Raw genomic sequence first — 22876 nt, 5'->3', positions numbered from 1 at the left:
ACCCAATGGCAACACCAAAATCTCCATAAGCCCATTTGTGTACTCCCTCCCTGCTTCTCCAGTCCCTCAGGGGACCTTCTTAGAGCACTGAGCAGTAGCCCCCCTGAAACACAGGAAGGCAATCACTCAACCACACATTTGCTTCCCCTGGAAACCGAGAGCCCCCTGAGAAAAGGCACCTGCCCTATCTGTCTCTGTACCCCTGTACCAATCATTGTTTGGCACATAACCTCTGAGGGGACGCTGGTGTGTATTTTTTATTTCCCCAATTAAACTCACACTCAGCTTAAGAGACATGTGTCTTGTCCTCATGACACTCCATTTCTCTGCACATACAATGCCCTCAATAAACATCCGGATTCCCAAGTGAGGCTCCCTTCAGTGGCCATAGGCCTTGAGGTTCTGAAAATGGAGCTTAGGGCTGGTGGTGTGGTGTGGCGGGTAAGTGCAGTGCCAGCATCCCATATGGGCACTGGTTTGAGTTCCGGTTGCTCCACTTCTTAACCAGCTCCCTGCTAATGCGCCTGGGAAAGCAGTGGAAGATGGCCCAAGTGCTTGAGCCCCTGCACCCACACAGGAGACCAAGAAGAAGCTCCTGGCTTCAGACTGGTCCAGCTCCGGCCATTGTGGCCATTTGGGGAGTGAACCAGTGGATGGAAGATCTCTCTCTTTCTCTCTTTCCCTCTGTAACCCTTTCAAATAAATAAATAAATCTTTAAAAAAAAGGAAGGGAGAAAGATGGAGCTCTACTTTCACATTTCCACTTCACACCTAGTCCTCTGCTTTATCCACACAGTAGGCACTCCTTGACCCAGAAAAAAAGGGCCATAGCCCCCGACAGCCCTACCTCTTCAGAGATGAAATTCAACACCACCTCTGTATCTCTCCCAAACACTGCAGCGTGCAGGGCTCCCATGACAACCCCCTGCACTAGTCTGCATCACTCACGGACACACGGTCATCTACAGCTCTTTTGCAGTTGGCAGTCAAGTCTGTGCATCTCCCACTTGATATTTAAGGTACTTGGGAGCAAAGCCTTTCATGGGATACAGAAAACTATTGCTCAGTAAATACTGTTGAGTGTGGCTGAATGAACCAACTCTCTTCCCTCACCGACCATTCTTCATGTTAAAGTTCTGTCCCTTAAATGCCACACTCCTCCCCATCCTGCTCACCTTGAACCTTCGAGCTAGGAACTTATTCTTGATTTCTAAGAAATTGCCACGATTCATTTCACCCTTGAAAGGCTCATTGAGGATGGCATAGCGTGGGTCATTCTGGATGTCCTGCCACCGGGCATAGCCATGGCTATTAGCAAAGTGCTCAGGAAAAACAAAACAAGGAAACTCAGAGCCTCATACTAAGGGACCTTCAGAACCCTTCACCAAAACCTCAGTGCACACTCAGGCAAAGGATACTTGATGATGCCAGCCAGTAGCCAGTAGTCATGCCGCCGATGCCAGATCTCATAGGTCTTCTTGGTGACAGTGGCTGCCCGCTCCTCATTCTGCCAAAGGGAGTGCAACTCTGAGGAGGAATTTAGGGGAGGTGGGAGAGCAGGAAAAGACGAACACCTGTGAGAAGTCAGCCCTCTGTGTACTGCTGCCCTCCCCCTGGGTACCACCCCAGTAGACTTTGCTTCTGGCTAACAAAGAACCCGGAGGGGGCACGATCAGCCTGGCATCCCTCCCGGAGGACAGGTCCAGTTTCTGACACCAGCCCCCACGGCACCTCTGATCCCTCTGACCCCAGCAGGCTCTGCATTTCCGTACCAGTAAAACCACCATCCGCAATATTGAACATGAAGCGCTGCTTAATATTTTTCTTCTGCTTCTCATCATTCAGTTCCTTAGGGGTCTCTCCATTCTGAAGCATCACTTCCTTTTTCTCTTCTTCTTCCTTCTTCTCTTCTACAGGAGATGCGGAAGGAAACCATCAGCTCCGCACTACAGACTACAAGACACTCAGCCCCCTCCACCCTCCTCCTCACAGGTGTCTCTGCAGACCCAGAAAAGGTACCAGCAGCTCCCTGACAATCAAATGCAGGGACGGAGAGAGAGCCTCTTACTTGGGGATAAAAACAGCCACGTAGCTGTGGAAGGGCAGACAGGGGAAAATAAACTCGCTGCCTCTGGTTTTAGAGTCCTTCTGCCCCACCATCAGTTTGCGCACTCACCTTTGTCCTCCACCACAATAGGGGTCAGATCTATTGCTGCCTTCTCCTCCACCTTCTCCACATCAGCAACCCCTGAAGGAGCAGACACAGAGATCCACATGAATGAGGAGCGCTCCCCTCTGTTCCACACTACTATCCAACCACACCTCAATCTCTGGCATGAAGGTCATGAAACAGGGCCAATGCTATGGCATAGGAGGTTAGTGCTGCGGCACCAGCACGCCCTATCAGTGCCAGTTCAAGTCCCGGCTGCTCCACTTCCCATCCAGCTCCCGCTATGGCCTGGGAAAGCAGTGGAAGATGGCCCAACTCCTTGGGCCCTTGCACATGGGAAAGACCCGGAAGAAGCTCCAGCTCCCGGCTTCGGATCGGCCCAATTCTGGCCCATATGGCCATTTGGGGAGTGAATCATAGGATGAAAGACCTCTCTCTCTCTCTCTCTGTCTCTCTGTAACTCTGCCTTTCAAATAAATAAATAAATCTTAAAAAAAAGAAAAGAAAATGGGGTTACCTTTGGGCTCCATCTCCATAGGCTCCTCTGTTCTCTCCTTCACCTCTGCCTTTTCTACTTTCTCCTCTCCCTCAGGAGGTTCACCAACGACCTTCTCATCCTCTGAGGCAGGGGCAGAGGGCTGTGCACACTTCAAAAGAAACAGAGACAGAAGATGAAGCAGACAGGCTAGCGTCTATCCACCTGTAGCATGGCACCGGCCACCCCGCCTCTCACCTCCATGGGGGCCTCGGGGGCTGCAGGTTTAACCTCCTTTTCACCTTCTGTGCTCTCTTCTTCTTTGACGCTATTTTCCTCTATCTTTATCCCATCCTCTGCAGACCAACAGGAGACAATCAATTAGGAAGGAAGTCATAGATCAGAGAGGTGGCCACGCCTTCCCCCATCTGTCTCATCTTAAATTGTCCTCTCGTGCCTTTAAGAACCAGCCCCATTCTTAGGACGGCCTCCTAAACTGAGAGGGAGAGTACTGTGTGTCCCGCCGGACTCCCCTGTGAGAACTGGGCACAGGCGAGGAGAGGCACAGGCCAGGACAGAGACAGGGACAAAGCGACACGACAGGCAGACTTACCAGCAGGTGGGGCAGGTGCAGGAGTATTGGGTTGTGTGTCCCCAGGAGTAGAGGGTGTAGGAGTCTTTGGGGAGGGCGACCCAGGCTGGGACATTTTCTTGTTTTCCTCTACTTCAGCCAGTTCGGGCATGCTCCAGCGCCCATTAACATGTTCAAATTCCTGAACCTGTGACCACAGGACAAGACACTGAAGACCCAAGTCCAGCCCTAGGCTCCTCTCCTGCTGGCCCCCAGTTTCCCTTGAAACCTTTACTAATGGAGAGAAGTTCGACGCTCACCTTCTTGCGAATCAAGGACATCACACCGATTCTAGTGAGGACATGCTGACGGGACAGGCCTTCTCGGGGCACACCATCGGCAAAGGTCTCAGCCCCATCTGCTCCCGGCTCGCACAAATGCCGCATAAATAGAGAGACATAGGCCCTGTAGCAATGCAGAGAAACGAGTTAAACAGGGAGTGCAGCAACTCCTAGATCAGACCTTTGCCAACCAGTTAGGCCTTGACAGGCAATGACCCGGCTCCCCCTTGAAGTAAAGCCCACCAACACGGGGAGGGGGGCTGGTCTGCAGGCTCTGTATAGCCCCCCAGGTTCTCTTCCAGGAAAGCTACAAAAACCAGGAACTCCCATTACAAACAGCTTCACCTGCCAACGTCAGCAAAGCAAAGAGCCTGTTTCCCTGGACAGCCCAGACCAGTACCATGCAAAGACCCAACAGTAGAAGTCCTTGCTCTAGACTGGTTGTCCTGGCCTTCAACTCACTTGAACTCTTTCTCTGACTTGCCTCGCAGATCTCTCACGAGCCACTGGGTGGTAAAAGCATCCTGAGGTGGCATCCCATAGCGCATAATTGCATTAAGAAAGGCTTTTCGCTGACGAGCATTAAAACCAAGTACCTGGGGGGAAAGGAAATCCAGGTGAATGGGAGCAGGTCTCACTTCATGGAAGACACAATACCAGCACTTGGCACCCCAATAGAATTGTACAGCACTTACTTCAATATTCCCCCCAACTCGGGCCAACAGAGGAGGCAATGGCTTATCTTTATCGTTCCGCAGGCCCTTGCGACTGGGCCTGCGGGGAGCTGCAAGAACAAAGGGGTGTGTGAGTGACACTGGTGGGACAGCACATAAAGCACTACTGAGCCAACTAGCAAAGCACAGCCCTCACCTTCTGAGCGTTCATCAAAGTCTTCATCACCTTCCTCTGAGGCCACCGAGTAATCGGACTGGTTGTCGGACTGGTCGTCCTGCCAATCTGGAGGGAGAGAGGGCAGATGAGCGGGGCCCACTGCTCTAGTGGAACGGCCCATGGGTGGGGGGCGGGGCCGGCCACACACACCTCGGTCCTCCTGGGAGCCATCATTGTAGTTGACCTGTTTACGGATTCTTTTTCCTTTGCCCAGATTTCGGGCTAGATCTTCTTGCTGCTGCTCATAATGGTGCCGCAGCAATTTCTCCCAGTAGTCAGGATCCACACTTTCTTCCTGTTTTATGATTTCCCGTTCTACCTCCTCTTCCTCCTGGGACAGAGGGTGGGCCAGGACTCAGGGGTGCTGAATTCAGCACCACCAGCTACCCCTGGCCCTCACGGTTCCCATTCTGCTAGCTCCTTTTCACAACTGGCCTCTCGAGTACTTGGCATGCCTGCTGGGACCTAAGAACTTAGAACAGATTAAATGGACAGCACACGGCGCCTCATAATTACGTGGAGTAGGAGTCAACACACTGAAGAAGCACACGTGTCACAGCTGTGATCTCAAGAGAGGGAGGAAGGGACAGTGTGCTTTCTTCCAGCCCTTTCCACTGAGACGCATAGAGTTGGGAGGCACAAGAGGAAGGAAAGAAAGGTTAGCAAGGCAGAGCGGGGAGGCTTCTGTAATACTGCAAAAGAGCTTCAGAGAGAAAACTAAAGGGCCACAAGCCCTGCGCTCTTCATAAACTTCACAGAAGTTTACCAACTATCTGCAAAAACAAAACAACAAGATTATATATATCCTCTCATGCTTCTCGGAAAGTCTTATAGAAGTTGTAATTTTCAGACATTTCATGATCGCTGATTAACTCCTAATCTTTTATACTAGAATTAAGCTAGTGCTAATAGCATAATATTAAAAACAAACCAGGTGGTCCATCATTATGCAACTAACTGAAACCCAAAATACAAATTTATCCAAAATCCAAAACTTGATTCTCGAGAAGATTCAGATCTCAGAGCATTTCAGACTTCTGACTTTCCAATCAGGCAGGCTCAGCTGCGAAGTCCACACAAATATTCCAAGATCTGAGAGCTCCAGCATCTGGAACACTTCTGGTCCCGAGCATTTCAGGGAAGTAACACTGTCCTTCCAAACAAGGACATAATATTCAGCGAGAAATAAGGGGGAGGCGGGTCTTTATGTTCTGATTCCTGTTTATCTCCAAGATCCACTAAGTATACAAAAGCAAGGTGAAAACATTACATACCATGAATTACTTTTGTGCTTAAAAGTAAACAAGGTGTTTGTGTGCATACAGATGTGTGCATATGTGTACATATGGTATGAACATGTGCATGTATAATTTGTAGGCACATAAAATATTTTTGGCGAGACAGGTAAGAAGCTGAACATCAGCTTCCCCTCCCCCCAGAGAAGGAAAGTAGGCAGGCAGAGCACAGAGTGAGATACTTTTGTGTCTTCTGAAACTGAGCCATGTGACCACCTTGTATCTGTTGAGATTTAAACCATATGAATTACTACTTATTCAAACAATAAAACTGAAAACTATTTTCAAAGTACACGGCAGCTGTGGTCACTACCCCGACAATAACTTGTACTCTCGTGCAGTCACGAGCAGAGATGACCAAGTGGGCACTCGCTGTCCCAGTCAAGCATGCCCAGGTGCACGCACTGCTGCGGAAAGGCACGCAGGGCGATTCTGATTGAGTGCCGCTGGTCTAGAGAGCTACATCAGGCTTTTCAGCCACAGGCACACATAAACTGAGGTTAGTAGCATCACCTTCAAGAGCAAAGACAACAGTTATAAATGAGAAAAACACAAGAATGTTTCTGGGTCCAAAGGATGAGAAAAGATGTCAGAGATAACCAAATACCTCTTTCTGCCAATTCAAAGAACCCCAAGTTCAATGGTTTAACGGAGACCAGAGGAGAAAGCAAACTTTATTTTTCAATAAATATTTTAAATATTTATTTATTTGAGAGGCAAAGGGAGAGACAGAGGGAGAGAGAAGAGATTAGCCATCTGCTGGTTCACTCACCAGTGCCCACAACCAGACCAGGCTGAAACCAGGAGCCAAGATCTCCATATGGGTCTCCCACACCAGTGGTCAGGACACAAGTACTTGGATCATCTTCTGCTGCCTCCCAGCACATTAAAAGGAGCTGAATCAGAAACAGTGCAGCCAGGACTCAGCTGGCACTCTGCTGTGGGATGGCGGTATTGCAAGGGGCCGCTTATCCTGCTGCACCACAACGGCAGCCCCTCATTCTTCACTGTAATACTCTATCATTTATGGAGGGAAAAGATCACCACCTGTGCATTGTTTCTTGGTTTTTACTAAAAAAGACCAAGAAATGGAAAAGAAGTTTAAAAAAAAAAAAAAGAGAGAGATTCTACTCTTTCAAACAAATAAGGGGAGCGGTAGTGTCTGAGGCACTGGGTAGGGAAGCTTGGGCACCCAGGCACAGTATCACAGCACCTGGTTTGAGTGCTGGCTCCTCCGCTTCACATGCAGCTTCCTGCTAATCCAGTCCCTGGGAGGCAGCAGGTGACAGCTCAACACATCAAGATCTCCCCCAACGGGGGAGATGTGGATTGAGTGATGGGCTCCTGGCTTCAGACAGGTCCAACCCTGACTGTTGCAGACATTTGGGAATGATGAGGGCTCTGTCTGTCTGTCTCTGTCTCTCTGCCTTTCAGATAAACAAACACTGGAGAACACTGCGGCAGAGCAGGTTAACGCATCACCTATGATGCCAGCATCCCATATAGGAGTGCTGGTTTCAATCTCTCTTGCTCTGCTTTCAATCCAGGTTGCCTGTAATGTGCCTAAAAAGGCAGCGGAAGATGGCAGCAGTGCTTGGACCCTGCCACCCATGTGAGAGACCAAGATGAGATTCCTGGCATCTGGCTTTTACTTGGCCCAGATCTGGCTGTTGCAGCCATTTGGGGAATAAATTAGCTAAGGAAGATCTCTGTCTCCCTCTGTCATGCTGGGGACCAGCAGGTTCATCTGCTGCGCGTGACACCAGCATCCTTTATCAGAGCACCACAGCACCAGTTTAAGTCCTGGCTGCTCTGCTTCCAATCCAGCTTCCTGCTAATGAACCTGGAAAAGCAGCAGCAGATGGCCCAAGTATCTGAGCCCCTGCCACCCACGCGGGAGACCCAAGACGGAGTTCCTGGCTCCGGACCCAGCAAATGCAACCATTTGGGGAATGAACCAGTGGACAGAAGCTCTGTCTCTCCCTCTCTTTCAAATAAACAACTCTTTAAAAACTAGCAAATCAAAATAAAATAAAAAACCCACAATAAGATATTACCTAGGTATATATCTTACCTCTTCCTTTTGTTCCAAAGAGACTTGAGGTAGTATTTGAAACACTTTTTTTAAAAAAACAGAGTAATAGAATGCTTAAGAAAAAATGAAATTCTGGGGTTGGCACTGTGGCACAGTAGGTTAAGCCTCTGCCTGAAGTGTCAGCATCCCATATGGGCACCGGTTCTAGTCCTGGCTGCTCCTCTTCTGATCCAGCTCTCTACTTTGCCCTGGGAAAGCAGAGATGGCCCAACTGCTTGGGCCCCTGTACCCAAGTGGGAGACACAGAAGAACCTCCTGGCTCTAGCTCCTGATGGGCCCAACTCCAGCCATTGCTGTCATTTGGGGAGTGAACCAGTGAACGCAAATCGGTCTCTAACTCTGCCTCTCAAATAAATAAAATCTTAAAAAAAAAAAAAAAAATGAGATTCTGGAGAAGAGCCAATGTAACTGTTCTGAGTGTGAAATCTGGCTGTCAATTTCCTGAGAGCCAAGCCACAGATACTGCTGCAGCACACCTGTCCCCACCCCAAGGCACAAATGATGCATTTCCAGGCCCAACCCAGGACGTGGCTGCGCAGCCCCTCGTTCCTGAGTGGTGCCTGACACCAGCGCCCTCAGAAGCGCTGGCAGCACCTCCTGCCACCAACCACAGCACGCGGTGGGCTCTCCCAGCTGGCTCTCCCAGATGCTGAGAACCTCGCTTTTGCACACGGGCTGACACCATGCTCCACCTCACAGACGTTCTTGAGCTACTTCACTTCACTGATACAAAACTTCCTTTAACATAAAGTCTCTGTTTTCAAAGGAAAAGGTATACCAATTCACACGTGAATTTGCATGTAGGTATTTTCCTCATCTCGAGTACCGTCCTGGACTCAGTCCAACTTCCAGACCAGTCACCAAGCCCGGCACTGCCCTGGACTCGTACTCACCCCCATCTCTTCTTCCCGCACCACATACTGGGCCACTTTGAATGAGCTCAGATATTCATTCATGCCCTGCAACTCTGTGTCTTCCGTCTCATCCTGGTTGCGGTCCAGCAGTCGCTCAATGGCCTTATCATCATAGTGGATAACACTGCTATCTTCTCCTTCTTTGTTGTCTCCTCCTGTAAGAATCAGGGCCGTAACCCCCAAGTCAGCTTCAGCAGCTGCCGTGGAAAAAGCAGGTCCCATGGGAGACCCTCGGCATCAGACACTCCCATCCCTTAGAGGCTGAAATTCAAGTTCGTCTGACCAGCTCACCTCCATCTGTGGCTTCGTCCTTAAACAGTTCCTCAGTGCCAAATTTGAGGATATCATCAAGCTCCTGCTTGGACATGGATCCAGTCTTGGAGCCCAGCCCAGGCCGCACCACAAGATGCGTCAGCATCATCTTCTTCTTTGCCACCTGCGTGATGCGCTCCTCCACTGACGCTCGGGTCACAAATCGGTAGATCATCACCTTCTTATTTTGTCCAATGCGGTGCGCGCGGCTGAAAGCCTGGAGATGAGCAGGAAACAAAGCCAGAGACCTATTTTCCTGCTGCCACATTTGCCTTCATGTGAAACTTCCTTTCACACTCCTGCCCCCAGACACTGCCCTCTATTATCATGTTGCCCAAAATAGGGCCATAGCTAACCCAAGTCTCTAGCTCACAGTAGCGTAAATGACATAAAAAGAATCTGGTATTTCTCACTTAAACAACTAATTCCAGCTGTGGAGTCCTCACAAAGAATCCAGCATTTCCAGCAAGTTAATGCATGCCACTGCTGTGGCCTCTGCTCACCTGGATATCATTATGAGGGTTCCAGTCAGAGTCATAGATGATAACTGTGTCTGCAGTGGCCAGGTTGATTCCAAGGCCCCCGGCTCGAGTGGAAAGCAAGAAGCAGAACTGCTGAGCACCCGGTGCTAAAAAAAAGAACAACAACAACAACAAAAGGATGAGAAACGTGTCCAAATTTCAATTAATGAAAGTAGAAGGAAGTCAGAAACACAAAACTTCATTAGTCAAATACCACAGGAACAATGGTTGCAAGCAAGGTCCACCAGTGGACACTGAAATCCATGTGCAAGTTCAAGAAACTGAGTATAAGCATAGTCTCTACCATCTCAAGACACTTATCACTTGCAACGGAAAGAAGAGGAACTTGTTAAACAGCACCTTAACCAACTGTCATCCAATAATGAGACGTAAGAACATGGTGTCCATCCCCCAAACACAGCATCACTTTCGCAGCCCTCTTGCCTTAATCTAATCAAGAGAAGCCATCAGACAAAACCAAATTAGAGATATTCTACAAAACAAGTGACCAGCATTCACAAGCATTACATCAGGTTGTTGCATAAAGGTTAAGGTGCTGCTCTGGGCTGCCCACATCCCTTCTCAGACTGCCTGGGTTCAAGTCTTGGCTCTGCTCCAGCTCCCAGCGTCCTGCTAATGCACACCCTGGAAGTAACCGATGACAGCTCAAGCGGCTGCATCTCTGCCACCCATGTGGAAAACCTGGACCGAGTTCCTGCCTCCTGGCTTTGCCATGGCCCACCCCAGGATGTTACAGGCATCGGAGTCAGAGTCCAGCTTTCTCTTTGCCCCTCAAATAAATCAATCAAATTTTTTAGATTTAGGAGCTCGCATTTGGCCTAGGTTAAGGCACCAGTTGGGACTTCTGCATCACATTCTGTAGTGTCTGCATGCAAGTCCCAGCTCTCCAGCTTTCTCATCATGCACCTGAACTACAGTTCACTCACTTTCTGACAAATAAAAAAATATACTTTTTAATTCACAGAAAAGCATCTAGAGGCTGGTATTGCAGCATAGTGGGTAAAGCCGCAAACTGCGAAACTGGCATCCCCTGCCACCCACCTGACTCTCCCTAACTCTGACTTTCAAATAAATAAATCTTAAAAAAAAAAAGAAGAAGAAGAAAGAACGGCCGGCACTGTGGCACAGCAGGTTAAAGCCCTGGCCTGAAGCACCAGCATCCCAAATGGGTGCCAGTTCTAGTCCCAGCTGCTCCTCTTCCAATCCAACTCTCTGCTATGGCCTGGGAAAGCAGCAGAAGATGGCCCAAGTCCTTGGGCCCCTGCACCCACTTGGGAGACCCGGAAGAAGCTCCTGGCTCCTGGCTTTGGATCAGCACAGCTCCAGCCGTTGCAGCCATCTGGGGAGTGAACCCGCGGATGAAAGACCTCTCTCTCTGTGTCTACCTCTCTCTGTAACTCTTTCAAATAAATAAAATAAATCTTAAAAGAAAAAAAGAATGAATGAATGAATGAATATCTAGCACTGGCATTGGCACTGTGGTGCAATAGTTTAAGCTGCCATCTACAACATCGGCATCCCATATGGGCTCCAGTTTGAGTCTCAGCTATTCCACTTCCAGTCTAGCTCCCTACTAATGTACCTGGGTAAGCAGCACAAGATGGCCCAAATGTTTGGGCCCTTGCTACTCACATGGGAGACTCAGTTGCATTTCCAGGTTCTGCCTTTGACCTGGCCCAGCCCTGGCCACTGTGGCCACTTGGGGAGTAAGCCAGTGGATGGAAGATCAGTATCTTTCTCACTCTCTCACTCTCGCTCTCGCACTCTCACTCTTGCTCTGCCATCCCCCCCTTTTCAAATGGAAGGGAGGGAGAGGTGGAGGGAGGGAGGGAAAGGGAGAACAAAAAAGAAAAAAAGTATCAGAATCCTAAAACAAAGGAGAAAAATCAAGAACATCACAGGAGGAGGCATAATAACTCAATGCAATGTAGGATCTGGGACTGGATGATCCTGGAAAAGAAAAAGAACATTAAGGGAAAAAGTGATAACATGCACTTATTTTAGTTTAAAATGTAATTCCAAAATTAACTTCCTGTGTCCATAATTGTATTTTTGCTATACAAGGAATCTTCAAAAAGTACACAAAAATTTGTTTTATGGAAATAAGCATTTAGCCTAACATTTGTTAAAAAGTCCACATCCCTGAGCCAGTGCTGTAGCTTAGTAGGTTAAGCATCCACTTGTGGCGCCAGCATCCCATACAGGCACCAGTTGGAGCCCCAGCTGCTCTACTTCCAATCCAACTTCCTGCTGATGGCCTGGGAAAACAGTGGAAGATGGCCCAGGTACTTGGGCCCCTGCACCCATGTGGGTAGACCCAGAGGAAGCTCCTGGATCCTGGCTTCAGATCGGCCCATCTCCAGCCATTATGGCCATTTGGGGAATGAACCAGTGGGTAGAAGACCTCCCTCTCTGTCTCTCCCTCTCTCTAACTCTGTTTCTCAAGTAAATAAATTAAAAAGTTTATTTAAAAAAAAAAAAAAAAAGTCCACATCCCCCAGAGTACCTAGGGTCAATAACCACCTTTTTTTTTTTTTTTTTTTTTTTTTTTGACAGGCAGAGTTATACAGTGAGAGAGAGACAGACCAAGAGAACGGTCTTCCTTTTTCTGTTGGTTCATCCCCCAAGCGGCTGCTACGGCCAGCGCGCTGCACCGATCCGGAGCCAGGAGCCAGGTGCTTTCTCCTGGTCTCCCATGCGGGTGCAGGGCCCAAGGACTTGGGCCATCCTCCACTGCACTTCTGGGCCACAGCAGAGAGCTGGACTGGAAGAGGAGCAACCAGGACAGAATCTGGCACCCCAACTAGGACTAGAACCCAGGGTGCCAGCACCATAGGCGGAGGATTAGTCTAGTAAGCTGTGGCGCCGGCCAACCACTTCTGATTCCTGACTCCAGCTTCCTACTAAAGCAGATCCTGGGAGACAGCAGGTGATGGCTAAAGTAATTGGGTTCCTGCTACCCACATGGGAGATCTGGTCCCAATTCCAGGCTTTCACCTTGGCTTACCACTAGATGTCATGGGCATTTGGGAAGTGAACCAAGATAGAATCACTCTCCTGCCTTTCGAATAATATTTTAAATGGGTATTATGAAAAAACTATGCATAGATTTAAATTTTTGTATCAATAAACTTACCTATTAATTTCATTTTCCATAAACTTTTTTTTTTAAAGATTCATTTTAATTTATTTGAAAGACAGAGTCACAGAGAAAGGTAGAGACACAGAGAGGTCTTCCATCCACTAGGTTAGCCCCAAATGGCCACAACAGCCAGAGCTGAGTGGATCCGAAGCCAGGAGCTCATTCTGGATCTCCCACATGGGTGCAGGGGCCCAAGGACTTGAGCCATCCTCTGCTGCTTTCCAAGGCACATTAAGCAGGGAGCTGGACTATAAGTGGAGCAGTCAGGGCTCAAACTGGCGCCCAAATGGGAAGCTGGTGCTACAGGCAGCAGCTTTAACCTACCGTGCCACAGGGCTGGCCCCTTCTTTTGCTTTTTAAAAGAATTATTTATTTGAAAGCCAGAGTGACAGAGAAGAAGACAGAGAGAAAGACCTTCCATCCATAGCTCACGCATTCAAATGCTTGCAACAGCTAGCACTGGGCCAAGGCTGAAGCCAGGAACTCCATGGAGCCTACCACCCCTAAGTAGCAGGAACCCAAGCACCTGGGTCATCATCCGCTGCCTCCCAGGCCCATCAACAGGAAGCTGAAGCAGAAGTGAAGAGTAACCAGGACTGGAATTTGCACTCCAGTACTGGATGTGGGCATCCCAAGCAGTGGTTTAGCCTACTGCACCATAATGCCCACCCCTCCACAAACTCTTTTAAGTAGACACATATAAGTTATTACTAATGGAAGACGGAAGGGTATAACGAACTCTTTGTACTGCTTTTACAACTTTTAAGTACAACATGACTTCAAAATAAAGTTTAAAAAAGTAAGCAGCATCATCTACCTAGACAGGTGAGTCTGCCACTAACTTGTTACTTGAGCTTGAAAAAGTCATGATCCTTCTCAACCTTCAGATACAGTGAGGGACAGATAAAATGCTCTCTTCTTTCTAGCAGAAAGAACAAAGGCTTGACAGGAAAAAAAAAAAAATCTCCCAGGAATAGTCTACCTCATTCCTCCAACTGAGACATTCAACAACTTTACTCATCCACCTCAACTGACAAAGACCCAGAAGTAAGAGTAGGAAGAAACACAGGAGTACAAGTAATCGGTGCACAGACAGAAGGGGATGAGGATGCCTGAAGTCACACCACCCCTCTCTTACCATTGAAGCGGTCAATGGCCTCCTGACGCATGTTCCCAGTGATTCCACCATCAATCCGTTCGTATTTGTAACCTTCATGTTCCAAGAAATCCTCTAACAGGTCCAGCATCTTGGTCATCTGTTAAATGAGCAGTTTATGGAGGAGTCGGACGTCATCCTTCTCCTCGTGTCCCTGACAGCTGTGTGAACAGCGCTGTTGTCCAAGCTCCCGGCCTGGCCCACGTAATACCTGAGAGAAGATGAGGACACGATGTCCGCCCTCCTTGAGGTTCTTAAGCATCTTCTGCAGCAGCAGCAATTTCCCAGATGCTCTGATGAGGGCACTGCCGTCGTACATGCCATTGGGCATCTTAGGGGCTTCCTGCGGACAGAAGCAGAGAAAACCCTGAGAGAAGCCCACCCGGAGGATTTCCAATGCGGGAAGGACCAGGAGGCGGCACCAACAACCTACCATGGCAGCCACAGGGAAGAGGTACGGGTGGTTGCAGCACTTTTTAAGATCCATTACCACATTCAGCAGAGAGACCTGGTTGCCACCACCGCGAGCATTGAGTGCTTCAAAGTTTCGAGTGAGGATGTACTTGTAGTATTTCCTACATGGCGAGACAGACAGGTCAGCTGCGAGGGCATTCAGATGCCTGATCACGCAGTCTCCAGACTGAGATCCTCCAACGTGTCTCACTCTGGGGTTAGAAAACCTAACAAGCACCACGACCCGCACCGTCATTTAAATAAGGGAAGGCATAACTCAGAAAGAACTGTGTGCCCAGGTTCCCTGGCGTCAGGTTGCTTTAGGCCTGGCTTGCTCCTGTCACCGGATGCCAGGAAGCTGAGTGGGGGCAGGAGGAAGAAACACCGCAGACTGGCAGATGCCTAACTGTACTCGCAAAATGGACTCAGTGCCTCCTGTCCCTTCCAACTCACTTCTGCATAGGACTCAGCTCCACACGCACAATCAGTTCTGTCTTGGATGGCATATTCTTGAACACGTCAGCTTTGAGCCGCCGCAACATGTGAGGCCCCAGCATGTCATGAAGTTTTTTAATCTGGTCCTCTTTGGCAATGTCCGCAAACTCCTCCAAGAAACCCTCCAAGTTGCTGCAGAAAGAAAGGAGAGAAACTGTTGGAGAAGGAGAAAGACAGGACACCAGAACCACCAGAGTGAGAAGAATTTCAGTCTGCTGACGGAGACGCACTTACTGGAACCTCTCGGGGGTGAGGAAGTTGAGCAGATGAAACAGCTCTTCCAGGTTGTTCTGCAGCGGAGTTCCCGTCAGCAATAGCTTGTGCTGCAGTGAGTAACCATTCAAGACCCGGAAGAACTGGGGGAGCAGATGGAGAGAGGTGCGATTCAGTGATATCTCTGCAAAATTCCAGGCTGTTCCACTGCCCAACAGTCAGGCCTCCCACTCCGTCATCCTTTGCAAAGGCCTGGCCACCAACGGCTGTCACATGTGAGGAAGGCAGAGGAAGACAAAGGCAGACAGACAGCATTCTCCCTTTTCCTCTTCTGAAAGGGTTCCCTTAATGAGCAGGTGGCGCTAGGAGACACAGACCCTCTCTAACCTCTCACCTTAGACTGATTGTTCTTCAGCCGATGGGCTTCGTCCACAATGAGGCAGGCCCAGTCAATAGAACCCAAAATAGCCATGTCGATGGTGATCAACTCATAGGATGTCAGCAGCACATGGAATTTCACAGATGCCTCTTTCTGTGTGCGAAAGTAACCTGGTCACTACTGGGCAGCTCCAGTGTAACCACAGCCAGGGAACTGGCACGGCTCTCCCCTCCCAGGCTTATCCTCTTGCCTCACCCAAGGACTAGGTCACAAGCAGACAAACTAAGCCCAAAGCAGCAACTCTCCATGGAGGGCAGCCCCCTCCCACTGAGATACCTTCATGCGAGAGGCCTTCTTGCCGCCACGGATGGCATTGTCTTCAAAGGAGAACTCATTCTCCCGGATGATGGCACGGCTGTCCTTGTCACCCACGTAGGTTACCACATACATATCTGGAGCCCACATTTCAAACTCTCGCTCCCAGTTGATGATGGTAGAAAGAGGAGCACTCACTAGGAAGGGGCCTTTGGAGTGACCCTTTGAAGAAGAGAAGCAGAGTCACAACCAAGGGCCTCATCAAGCAGAGCCACAGACTGGTACCTGTGCCGCTCCTACTCTCACCGTATCTGTGAAGCACCCTGCCACTCCTTTCCAAAATGCGAAGGTCCACCTTGATGGAGACCTTGAAACCACACTTCTTCAATGAAGTCTTTCCATACTAATTCCACCTTTGATTCTGCTCACCTCCACACAGATTCATTCCCCTGGGACTGAGGCTCTGCACCCATTGCTAGTTCTAGCCATGGCTCCATTCCCTTGAGTCTCTGCTGTATACATGTCTATCTTGCTATCATTCAAGTGTTTTTCAAGGTCAGAGACTGACTGTTCCTCCTTTCTGACTCTCCTCAGTATGCAAAGAAAGACTATAAACACAAAACACCCTCACACAAATCTAACAGCCCAGCTTTCTCACCTCCTTATAAAGGGAGTAGAGGAAGACAGCCGTCTGCACAGTTTTCCCAAGGCCCATCTCATCAGCCAAGATGGTGTCGGTGCCTTGAGCCCAAGAGAATCGCAGCCAATTCAAGCCCTCCATTTGATAGGGATGCAGGGTTCCCCCCGTGGCGTCCAGGTACTCTGGCTGTCGCTCGTACTTCACTGTTGGCTGAAGGATGAAATTATAGAAGTCAGGAGCTGGCAAGGAATTCCCTTCCTCCCATGACAAAGCAGCTGCTTTCTCTGTATCTTCACTAGATCCTCCCAGGAGAGCCACAAAACGTACTGGCAAGAAAGCGCCTCATTGGTTGCTGCCATTTGGTGTTTGATTTTGGATCTAACACAACTAGACAACTAACCTATTCAGTAGCCCTGATCTTGGCCCTACCCTGATCACTGAGGAAAAACCCCTCATCAGATTCCTTAGCAATACTAGAATTCAACTGCTCAGGATCCACTCAGCAAGTATCACACGTCCCTCCTAGATTTATTCTCTTGTCCTTACCTGTCCTCACACTGTGGCACACAAACAGAAATCAGATGAACTGAGCCATGAAGACCCAGGCTGCAACACAAGTTTCAAAGAAACTCAGTTGTGTGACCCGCTCCCCAGGTAATGCTTCCTCACTCACATAAAATACATCATCTATATTGTTTGTGCTTTTTTTCTGATGATGAAAAGGGAGAGTGATCCTAGTGTTTTCTGATTTCCAGAGATGTAGGGAAGCGGCCCTCAAGAAGCACTCTCGGCTCCATTACTTGCTCTAGCGCCACCGAGAGGTGAGAGCAGGTAACAAACAGCCCATCCAGCACTCTCTGCCCCTTCTGCTGACTCACGTCAACTGTCGGAGTCTCAGGAGGCCGCTCCAACTTCCTCAGCTTCACTTTCTTGAGCTTCTTGCCTGGTCGTCCTTCCTCACCCCTCATCAGCTCCCTAAAGCAGACAGACATCACACAGCTGCCCAGGGTCCTTTCAACAAGAAGCAACTTGACTCCTCTCCCCAAATCACTCACCTGTGATTCCAGTAGCTCTGCTTGAACAGGTCATAGTCCTGTATCTCCACATCCTCACTCTCCCAAGACGCCTGATCATAGGGTAAGTCCCGCCACTTGATCAAGTAGTGGACGTGGCCCTTCTTGTCCACACTGCAAGGTCATGGAGAGAAAGTTCTCAGAGCCAGGAGGCAACCCTCCTCCCCTTCTAAGTCAGACTTGCTCTCAAAACAACAGGGGCTGCCGGCATTGTGGCATAACAGGTTAGGCTGCCACCTGCAACACTGGCATTGGTTCGAGTCGTGGCTGCTCCCTTTCTGATCTACCTCTCTGCTAATGCACCTGGGAAGGCAGCAGAAGACAATCCAAGTCCTTGGACCCCTGTACCCACACAGGAGACCCGGAAGAAGCTCCTGGCTCTTGGCTTCAGCCTGGCCCAGCCCCAGCTGTTATGGCCATTTAGGGAGTTAACCAACAGATGGAAGATCTCTCTCTCTCTCCCTCTCTCTTACTCTAACTCTTTCAAATAAATAAAATAAATCTTTAAAAAAAAGGAAAAAACTGACAACAATGTACATTCCAAACCAGACCTGAAAGTATACCAGAGGCCCAAGCTTTTCAGAACCTCCGGTATACCAGTCTTTGGACCAAAAACTACCTCTAATCTATAATCCACTATGGTTCACTCTATCAGGATTCAGTCGGTTAATAATAAAGTGCCTTCCTAGTGTAGGTTACTGGTGACAAAGATTTCCTTTTGTCTTTTAAAATTTTTATTTGTTTATTTGAAAGACAGACAGCCAGCCATTCCTTGATTCACTCCCCAAACTTTGCCTTCAACAGCCAGAGGTAGGCCAGATGAAAGCTAAGAGCTGGGAACTCAATCTGGGTTTCCTATATGGGTGGCAAGGACCCAACCACTTCAGCCACCATCACCTGCTGCCTTCCAAAGTGTGCACTGACAGGAAGCTGCAATTGGGAGGACAGCCAGGGCTTGAACTCAGGCTCCCCATTATGGGATGCAGGTGTCATAACCACTAGGCCAAATGCCGCTCTCACATCATTTTCTTAATCCCTCTGGCACAAGTCCCATAAATGTCCTGTGCACCTCCAAGGTGCCCATCTTGATACCTGTGGTTGAGGATTCGATGGATCATCATCCACTCAGGTTTTATCCCATAGCGATAGAAGCGTTCCTCCATCTCTGCAAATTTGGGGTCCTTGTTCTTTCGCTTCCGGCTCTTCTCTTCATCACCACCAAAGTCCCCAGAGGGTGGCTCATCCATATCATTCTTCCGCTGATAGTTCCGGAACATCACCTGACAATGTAGCTCCAACTGTGTGCAGAGAGAGAAAAGTCAGCCCCCAAGGAGCTGTGTTCATTCCTTCTCCTAAAAGGCTCTTGTTTTCTCACCACCCTCTTCATTATGGCTTCCGCCTCACCAGCCTATCACAGACATACCTGCAGTTCAGACACCCAGGAGCAGTGCCAGTAAGACATGCCTTGCCACTTCACAAAGAACTGCCGCTCTGGCCGCCCCTCCAAGGGCTTGGGTGAAGGAGTGTTGGGATCAGCATCTGGGGGCCGAGGCACCGGAGTGGGAGATGGTGGCTGGCCCCACTTCCAGATTAGGATCTTCTGCACTTTACCCTTCAGAGCTGGACACTGAGGAAAAAGAGAGATAACTCAACCCCGAATCTCAAACAGGGAGGACACGGGACGGCCCACAGCCTCAATCTCATCACAGGATTACTAAATCTCATTTCAAGTAAGACCTAATCCCAGGGCCCTTCTGGAGAGGGAACGCCAGAATTCCCTCTCCTTTCTGAACTTCACCACCACTCCTACTTGCCTAACAGATCCTGTAGCTGGACTTCAGCAATTACCCAGAAGTCCACACAGAAAAATCAGACCTCAAGCCCAGGGACCCTCCCACAAGCGACCTAAAAGCAGTAAGCAGCCCCATTAAACAATCCAAGCACCCAAGACCCAAGTCAGGCGTCAAGGCAAGGACAGACAGAAGCTCTCAGCTAAAGAAGCAGCTCTGTCCCTCTTGGGCAGCTGACAAAACAACAACTCCTCTGTTCAAAGTTAGTCCTACATTTTCCCAAAACAAAGGTATCCTGAGACCACAGGAGGAAGGAAATACCTGTCTCAGGCTGAAAGTCTCAAATTCTCCAATGACCCCCGACACACACACACACACACACACACACACAAACACACACCTCCGCCTCACAACAGCTACACACAGCAGTGGGAAATCCTTCCGCTAGAATGCTCTTCCCAGCTCGCCCACCCCGGCTGAAGTTGGTCACTCACTGTACAGCGGGGGCAGAGCCACTCTCCATTGGGAATCTCGGGCAGCGGCGGGTTGAGGCAGTGGATGTGGTACGACGAAGGACAGGTGTCGCAGCACAGCAGCTCCCCGCCATCCTTGCACACCCGGCAGAACTCCATGTGGTGGTCATCCTCCTCTTCGGGGTCTCCCCCCACCTCTTCCAGGATCTCTTCGCCTTCCGAATTGTCCTCTTTGGCCTCCCACTGGATGCCCTCCTTCTCCTGTAGTCAAGGACCACAGACTCCCATTATTACCACCCCACCCACCCAGGTCCCAACCCCCGCCCATCACCCTTAGGATGTTTCCCAGAGCTCAGGGCCAGCAGCACAACCATTTCCATCTCCACCCTAGCCCCGAAGGGTTAACCCGCCCACCCCCACCTCCACGGGTGCCCAGGGGCCACAGTGGCCAGACACTCACGCAATGTGGGCAGCTCCACTTGCCCTCGGGAGCCTTCTCCATATCCGGATCCAGGCAGACCATGTGGTAGGCGCGGGGACAGGTATCACACAGGATGATCTCGCCGCCTTGCTGGCACACCTCGCAATAGTCCTGGTGGTCTGTCTCATAACCATCCACAGCAGTCACCTCCTCCTCGCCTGGGCAAGGAAGAGGGAAAGCCCAGTTATTAGAAAAAAACCACCTCCCCCCACCCCATCTCCTAAGGGAGATTCTGCCCCAGTCACTCCCACGTCACCCCTCCACAGACAGATGCAGACAGGAAACACACCTTTCTTTTTCTTTTTAGTGGTTCGGAGTTTCTTGCGGCTCCGGCTGCTGCGGCTGGTGGAACCATCAGAAACAGAATAGCTATTGATACTGGCATCATCGAAGTCAGATTCCACATCTAAGTCATCATCCTCACTCTAGAGAATGAAAAGAATGAGTCAGGTTAGAAATGCCAGCCAAGAGGAAGGAGAGTGGTGGAGAGGGGTGCACTCTTTCACCAGGGCCATCAGCAGCCATTAAGGACTCTTAGACAGGGAGCCCAGCTACATGCCGTTCTGTGGCCAAATCCCCACATTCTACGTGAAGGGCGGGTCCCGACATGAGGCAGCACCTTTCTATTAGACACGGCACCTTGGGCAAAGGGATGGGCTGGGGACTCACCGAAGATCTCTTACGCTTGGAACCAAAGCCTCCCAGCTTAATTTTCAGGGGTGCTACTTTCTTGGGTTTAGGCTTCTTGGCATCAGGTACACGAGGGCTACCCTTGGGCTTCCTCCGAGCATTGGGACCTAAAAATCAGAATGCATCCAAGTAGATATCTCACAGGGGTAAAAGAGTACGGAAAATCAAATCTCTCCCTTAGCTTGCTTCACGTGTCGGGCTTCCCCAATCTCCTTCCTAAACTCAAGACCCAGTGCGCCCTCCCATCTGCTACCTCAGGGCCAACAGGGCAGTCCATGCTCTGTCTGACATCCTAAGTCCACACCAGGCCCCTCTCCCACTGCATCCCATCTCACCTTTGCCCTCCTTGGTCTTGGCTTTGCGGATAGGCACCTCCACAGGGGGAGGTGGTGGTGCCACTTCGGTGGCTGTCACCATGCTCTCCACCACAGCCACTGCAGCCGCTGCCGCCGCTGCCACCGAAGCCCCAGAACTCCCTTTGAAGGGGTTGTTGGTACTGAACTCCCGCCACTTAGCACCCAAAACCATCATCATCTTGGAGACAGCAATCTTGGGGTTTTTGGCTGCAATGAGGGGTCTGGTAGAGGAATGGAAGAAAAAAAAAAAAAAACACAGAAAAGAGAAAATGTTTAAGAGTAAAAAAAGAGAAAGAGAAGAGAGATCATAGAAGAAGTCTCCTCCCACCAAGCCCCTGCTGGTTTACCGGACAAACTGGCTGAAGGCCTTGTAGTTGGTGAGGGTGCGATAATCCTCCTCCGAGAACACATGGTCAATGTCTTCCATGCCCCAATCTTCTAGGAGCTGAGCGGATGATTTAGGCTCCTGCAGAAGAGAGCAAGGTCAAGGTCCTGCCACCCGGTGCCCACACTTGCTAAGGGAATTTGAGTTCAAACTATGGCTCGTGAGACCCGGGTAACAGAGTTAACAGGAAATAAATAGAAAGAGGTGGACAGAGAACGTTCCAGGGGGCTGCAAGGACAGAAGTTAACAGCTAAGAAAAGGTGACAGAGGTCCAGCACCTTGGAATCATCGTCATCGTCATCTTCCTCCTCCTCCTCCTTCCGTTTGGATTTGTTCTTCTTCTCTTTCTTAGGCCCAAGCTTCTTCTTCTTCTTCTTGCCAGGGGTATAGTCGCTGCCCTCACTGTCTGAGCGCAGAGCCACCTCTTCCTCCTCCTCCACAAACTCCGGCCCCTCCCCAGAGCTGTCCCCCAGCTGCCGGCATAAGAGCAAACGCTGGAGCAGGGAAGGGGGAGAGGGAGACAGACACGCACATGCTACACACATGCTGACCTCAGGACAGCCCTGAGGCTCATCGCCAAGACCCAGCCCGCCACTCCAGAGGAGCCAAGGACCCCGAACCTTCCCAGAGCTCCCCCTCTTCCTGCCGTCCCAGTAACATTCAATCACCCACTCACCTCCTTTTTTTGGCGCTTGCTCTTGGGGATTTTAGGGTCCCGAGGTTTCTTAGGCTTTTTCTTCTTCTTGAGCTTTGGAGTCTCTGCTTCTGATAAATCCTCTTCTGGGTCCTCTTCGTTCTCTGCATACATTGGCCAACAGCGATGCGCAGCGAAGAGATCAATAGCAAAAGGTCAGGCCCTAATCCAGAGGCTTCCGACTTCATTCCCCACCTCCTGCCCCAGATTTTCCTGAAGAGAACTGCTATGCTCTCCGCAGAAGGCCGCTGATCCTCAGGACAAAAACACCGAGAGAGCTGGAGATACCCAAAACAGGCCTGGCAGCTCAGAGCAGGCCCACCTCAGGCCGCTGGCCAGAGCCCAGTCCCTCTTCCCCGTTTCTCCAGCAGACCTCAGGTGCTCACCAGTGCAACTGAACCGAGATGCCTACAGCTCACCAAACAAGAGAACTAGGCCCAAGCCTCCTGCAGCTGGCCACCAAGCACTCTATACACCAGGGAGTGAGAATGAAAGGTCTACCCAAAGGCAAACACTACAGAGCGGAGGCTCAGCG

The 22876-nt window shown here is 49.9% G+C and overlaps 1 protein-coding gene and 1 non-coding gene across 18 annotated transcripts in view; both read right to left on the bottom strand.

Annotated features, from left to right (window-relative positions):
- Positions 1-22876, bottom strand: part of CHD4 (chromodomain helicase DNA binding protein 4) — a 33335-nt gene that overhangs the window by 6281 nt on the left and 4178 nt on the right. For 3 of the 17 annotated variants that reach the window (XM_051850179.2, XM_051850180.2, XM_070049313.1), the window contains exons 3-37: positions 22324-22445; positions 21926-22120; positions 21610-21728; positions 21242-21483; positions 20886-21013; positions 20506-20641; positions 20196-20374; positions 19757-19996; positions 18896-19099; positions 18565-18770; positions 17455-17586; positions 17278-17374; positions 16418-16609; positions 15781-15981; positions 15460-15597; positions 15087-15208; positions 14811-14984; positions 14338-14479; positions 14116-14247; positions 13887-14004; positions 9568-9692; positions 9044-9281; positions 8732-8907; positions 4599-4779; positions 4428-4514; positions 4253-4341; positions 4020-4153; positions 3537-3681; positions 3259-3424; positions 2904-3001; positions 2688-2817; positions 2177-2248; positions 1773-1910; positions 1419-1527; positions 1176-1308 (exon numbers count right to left, since the gene is read on the bottom strand). In XM_051850179.2, the coding sequence (XP_051706139.1) occupies positions 1176-1308; positions 1419-1527; positions 1773-1910; positions 2177-2248; positions 2688-2817; positions 2904-3001; positions 3259-3424; positions 3537-3681; positions 4020-4153; positions 4253-4341; positions 4428-4514; positions 4599-4779; positions 8732-8907; positions 9044-9281; positions 9568-9692; positions 13887-14004; positions 14116-14247; positions 14338-14479; positions 14811-14984; positions 15087-15208; positions 15460-15597; positions 15781-15981; positions 16418-16609; positions 17278-17374; positions 17455-17586; positions 18565-18770; positions 18896-19099; positions 19757-19996; positions 20196-20374; positions 20506-20641; positions 20886-21013; positions 21242-21483; positions 21610-21728; positions 21926-22120; positions 22324-22445 (5240 nt within the window). Of the gene's footprint in view, positions 1-1175; positions 1309-1418; positions 1528-1772; positions 1911-2176; positions 2249-2687; positions 2818-2903; positions 3002-3258; positions 3425-3536; positions 3682-4019; positions 4154-4252; positions 4342-4427; positions 4780-8731; positions 8908-9043; positions 9282-9567; positions 9693-13886; positions 14005-14115; positions 14248-14337; positions 14480-14810; positions 14985-15086; positions 15209-15459; positions 15598-15780; positions 15982-16417; positions 16610-17277; positions 17375-17454; positions 17587-18564; positions 18771-18895; positions 19100-19756; positions 19997-20195; positions 20375-20505; positions 20642-20885; positions 21014-21241; positions 21484-21609; positions 21729-21925; positions 22142-22323; positions 22446-22876 lie in introns of all 17 variants that reach the window. The other 14 variants (XM_051850176.2, XM_051850177.2, XM_051850178.2 and 11 more) reach the window with 7 other exon arrangements.
- On the bottom strand, positions 3088-3223 carry LOC127492220 (small Cajal body-specific RNA 11). The gene has a single exon (XR_007921379.1). It is a non-coding gene; the product is annotated as a small Cajal body-specific RNA 11 (non-coding RNA).

The sequence above is a fragment of the Oryctolagus cuniculus genome, chromosome 9 (assembly GCF_964237555.1).
Source record: "Oryctolagus cuniculus chromosome 9, mOryCun1.1, whole genome shotgun sequence".
Lineage (NCBI taxonomy): Eukaryota > Metazoa > Chordata > Mammalia > Lagomorpha > Leporidae > Oryctolagus > Oryctolagus cuniculus.
The sequence above is the reverse complement of the archived record's forward strand: the minus strand, read 5'-3'. Positions and strand labels throughout refer to the sequence as shown.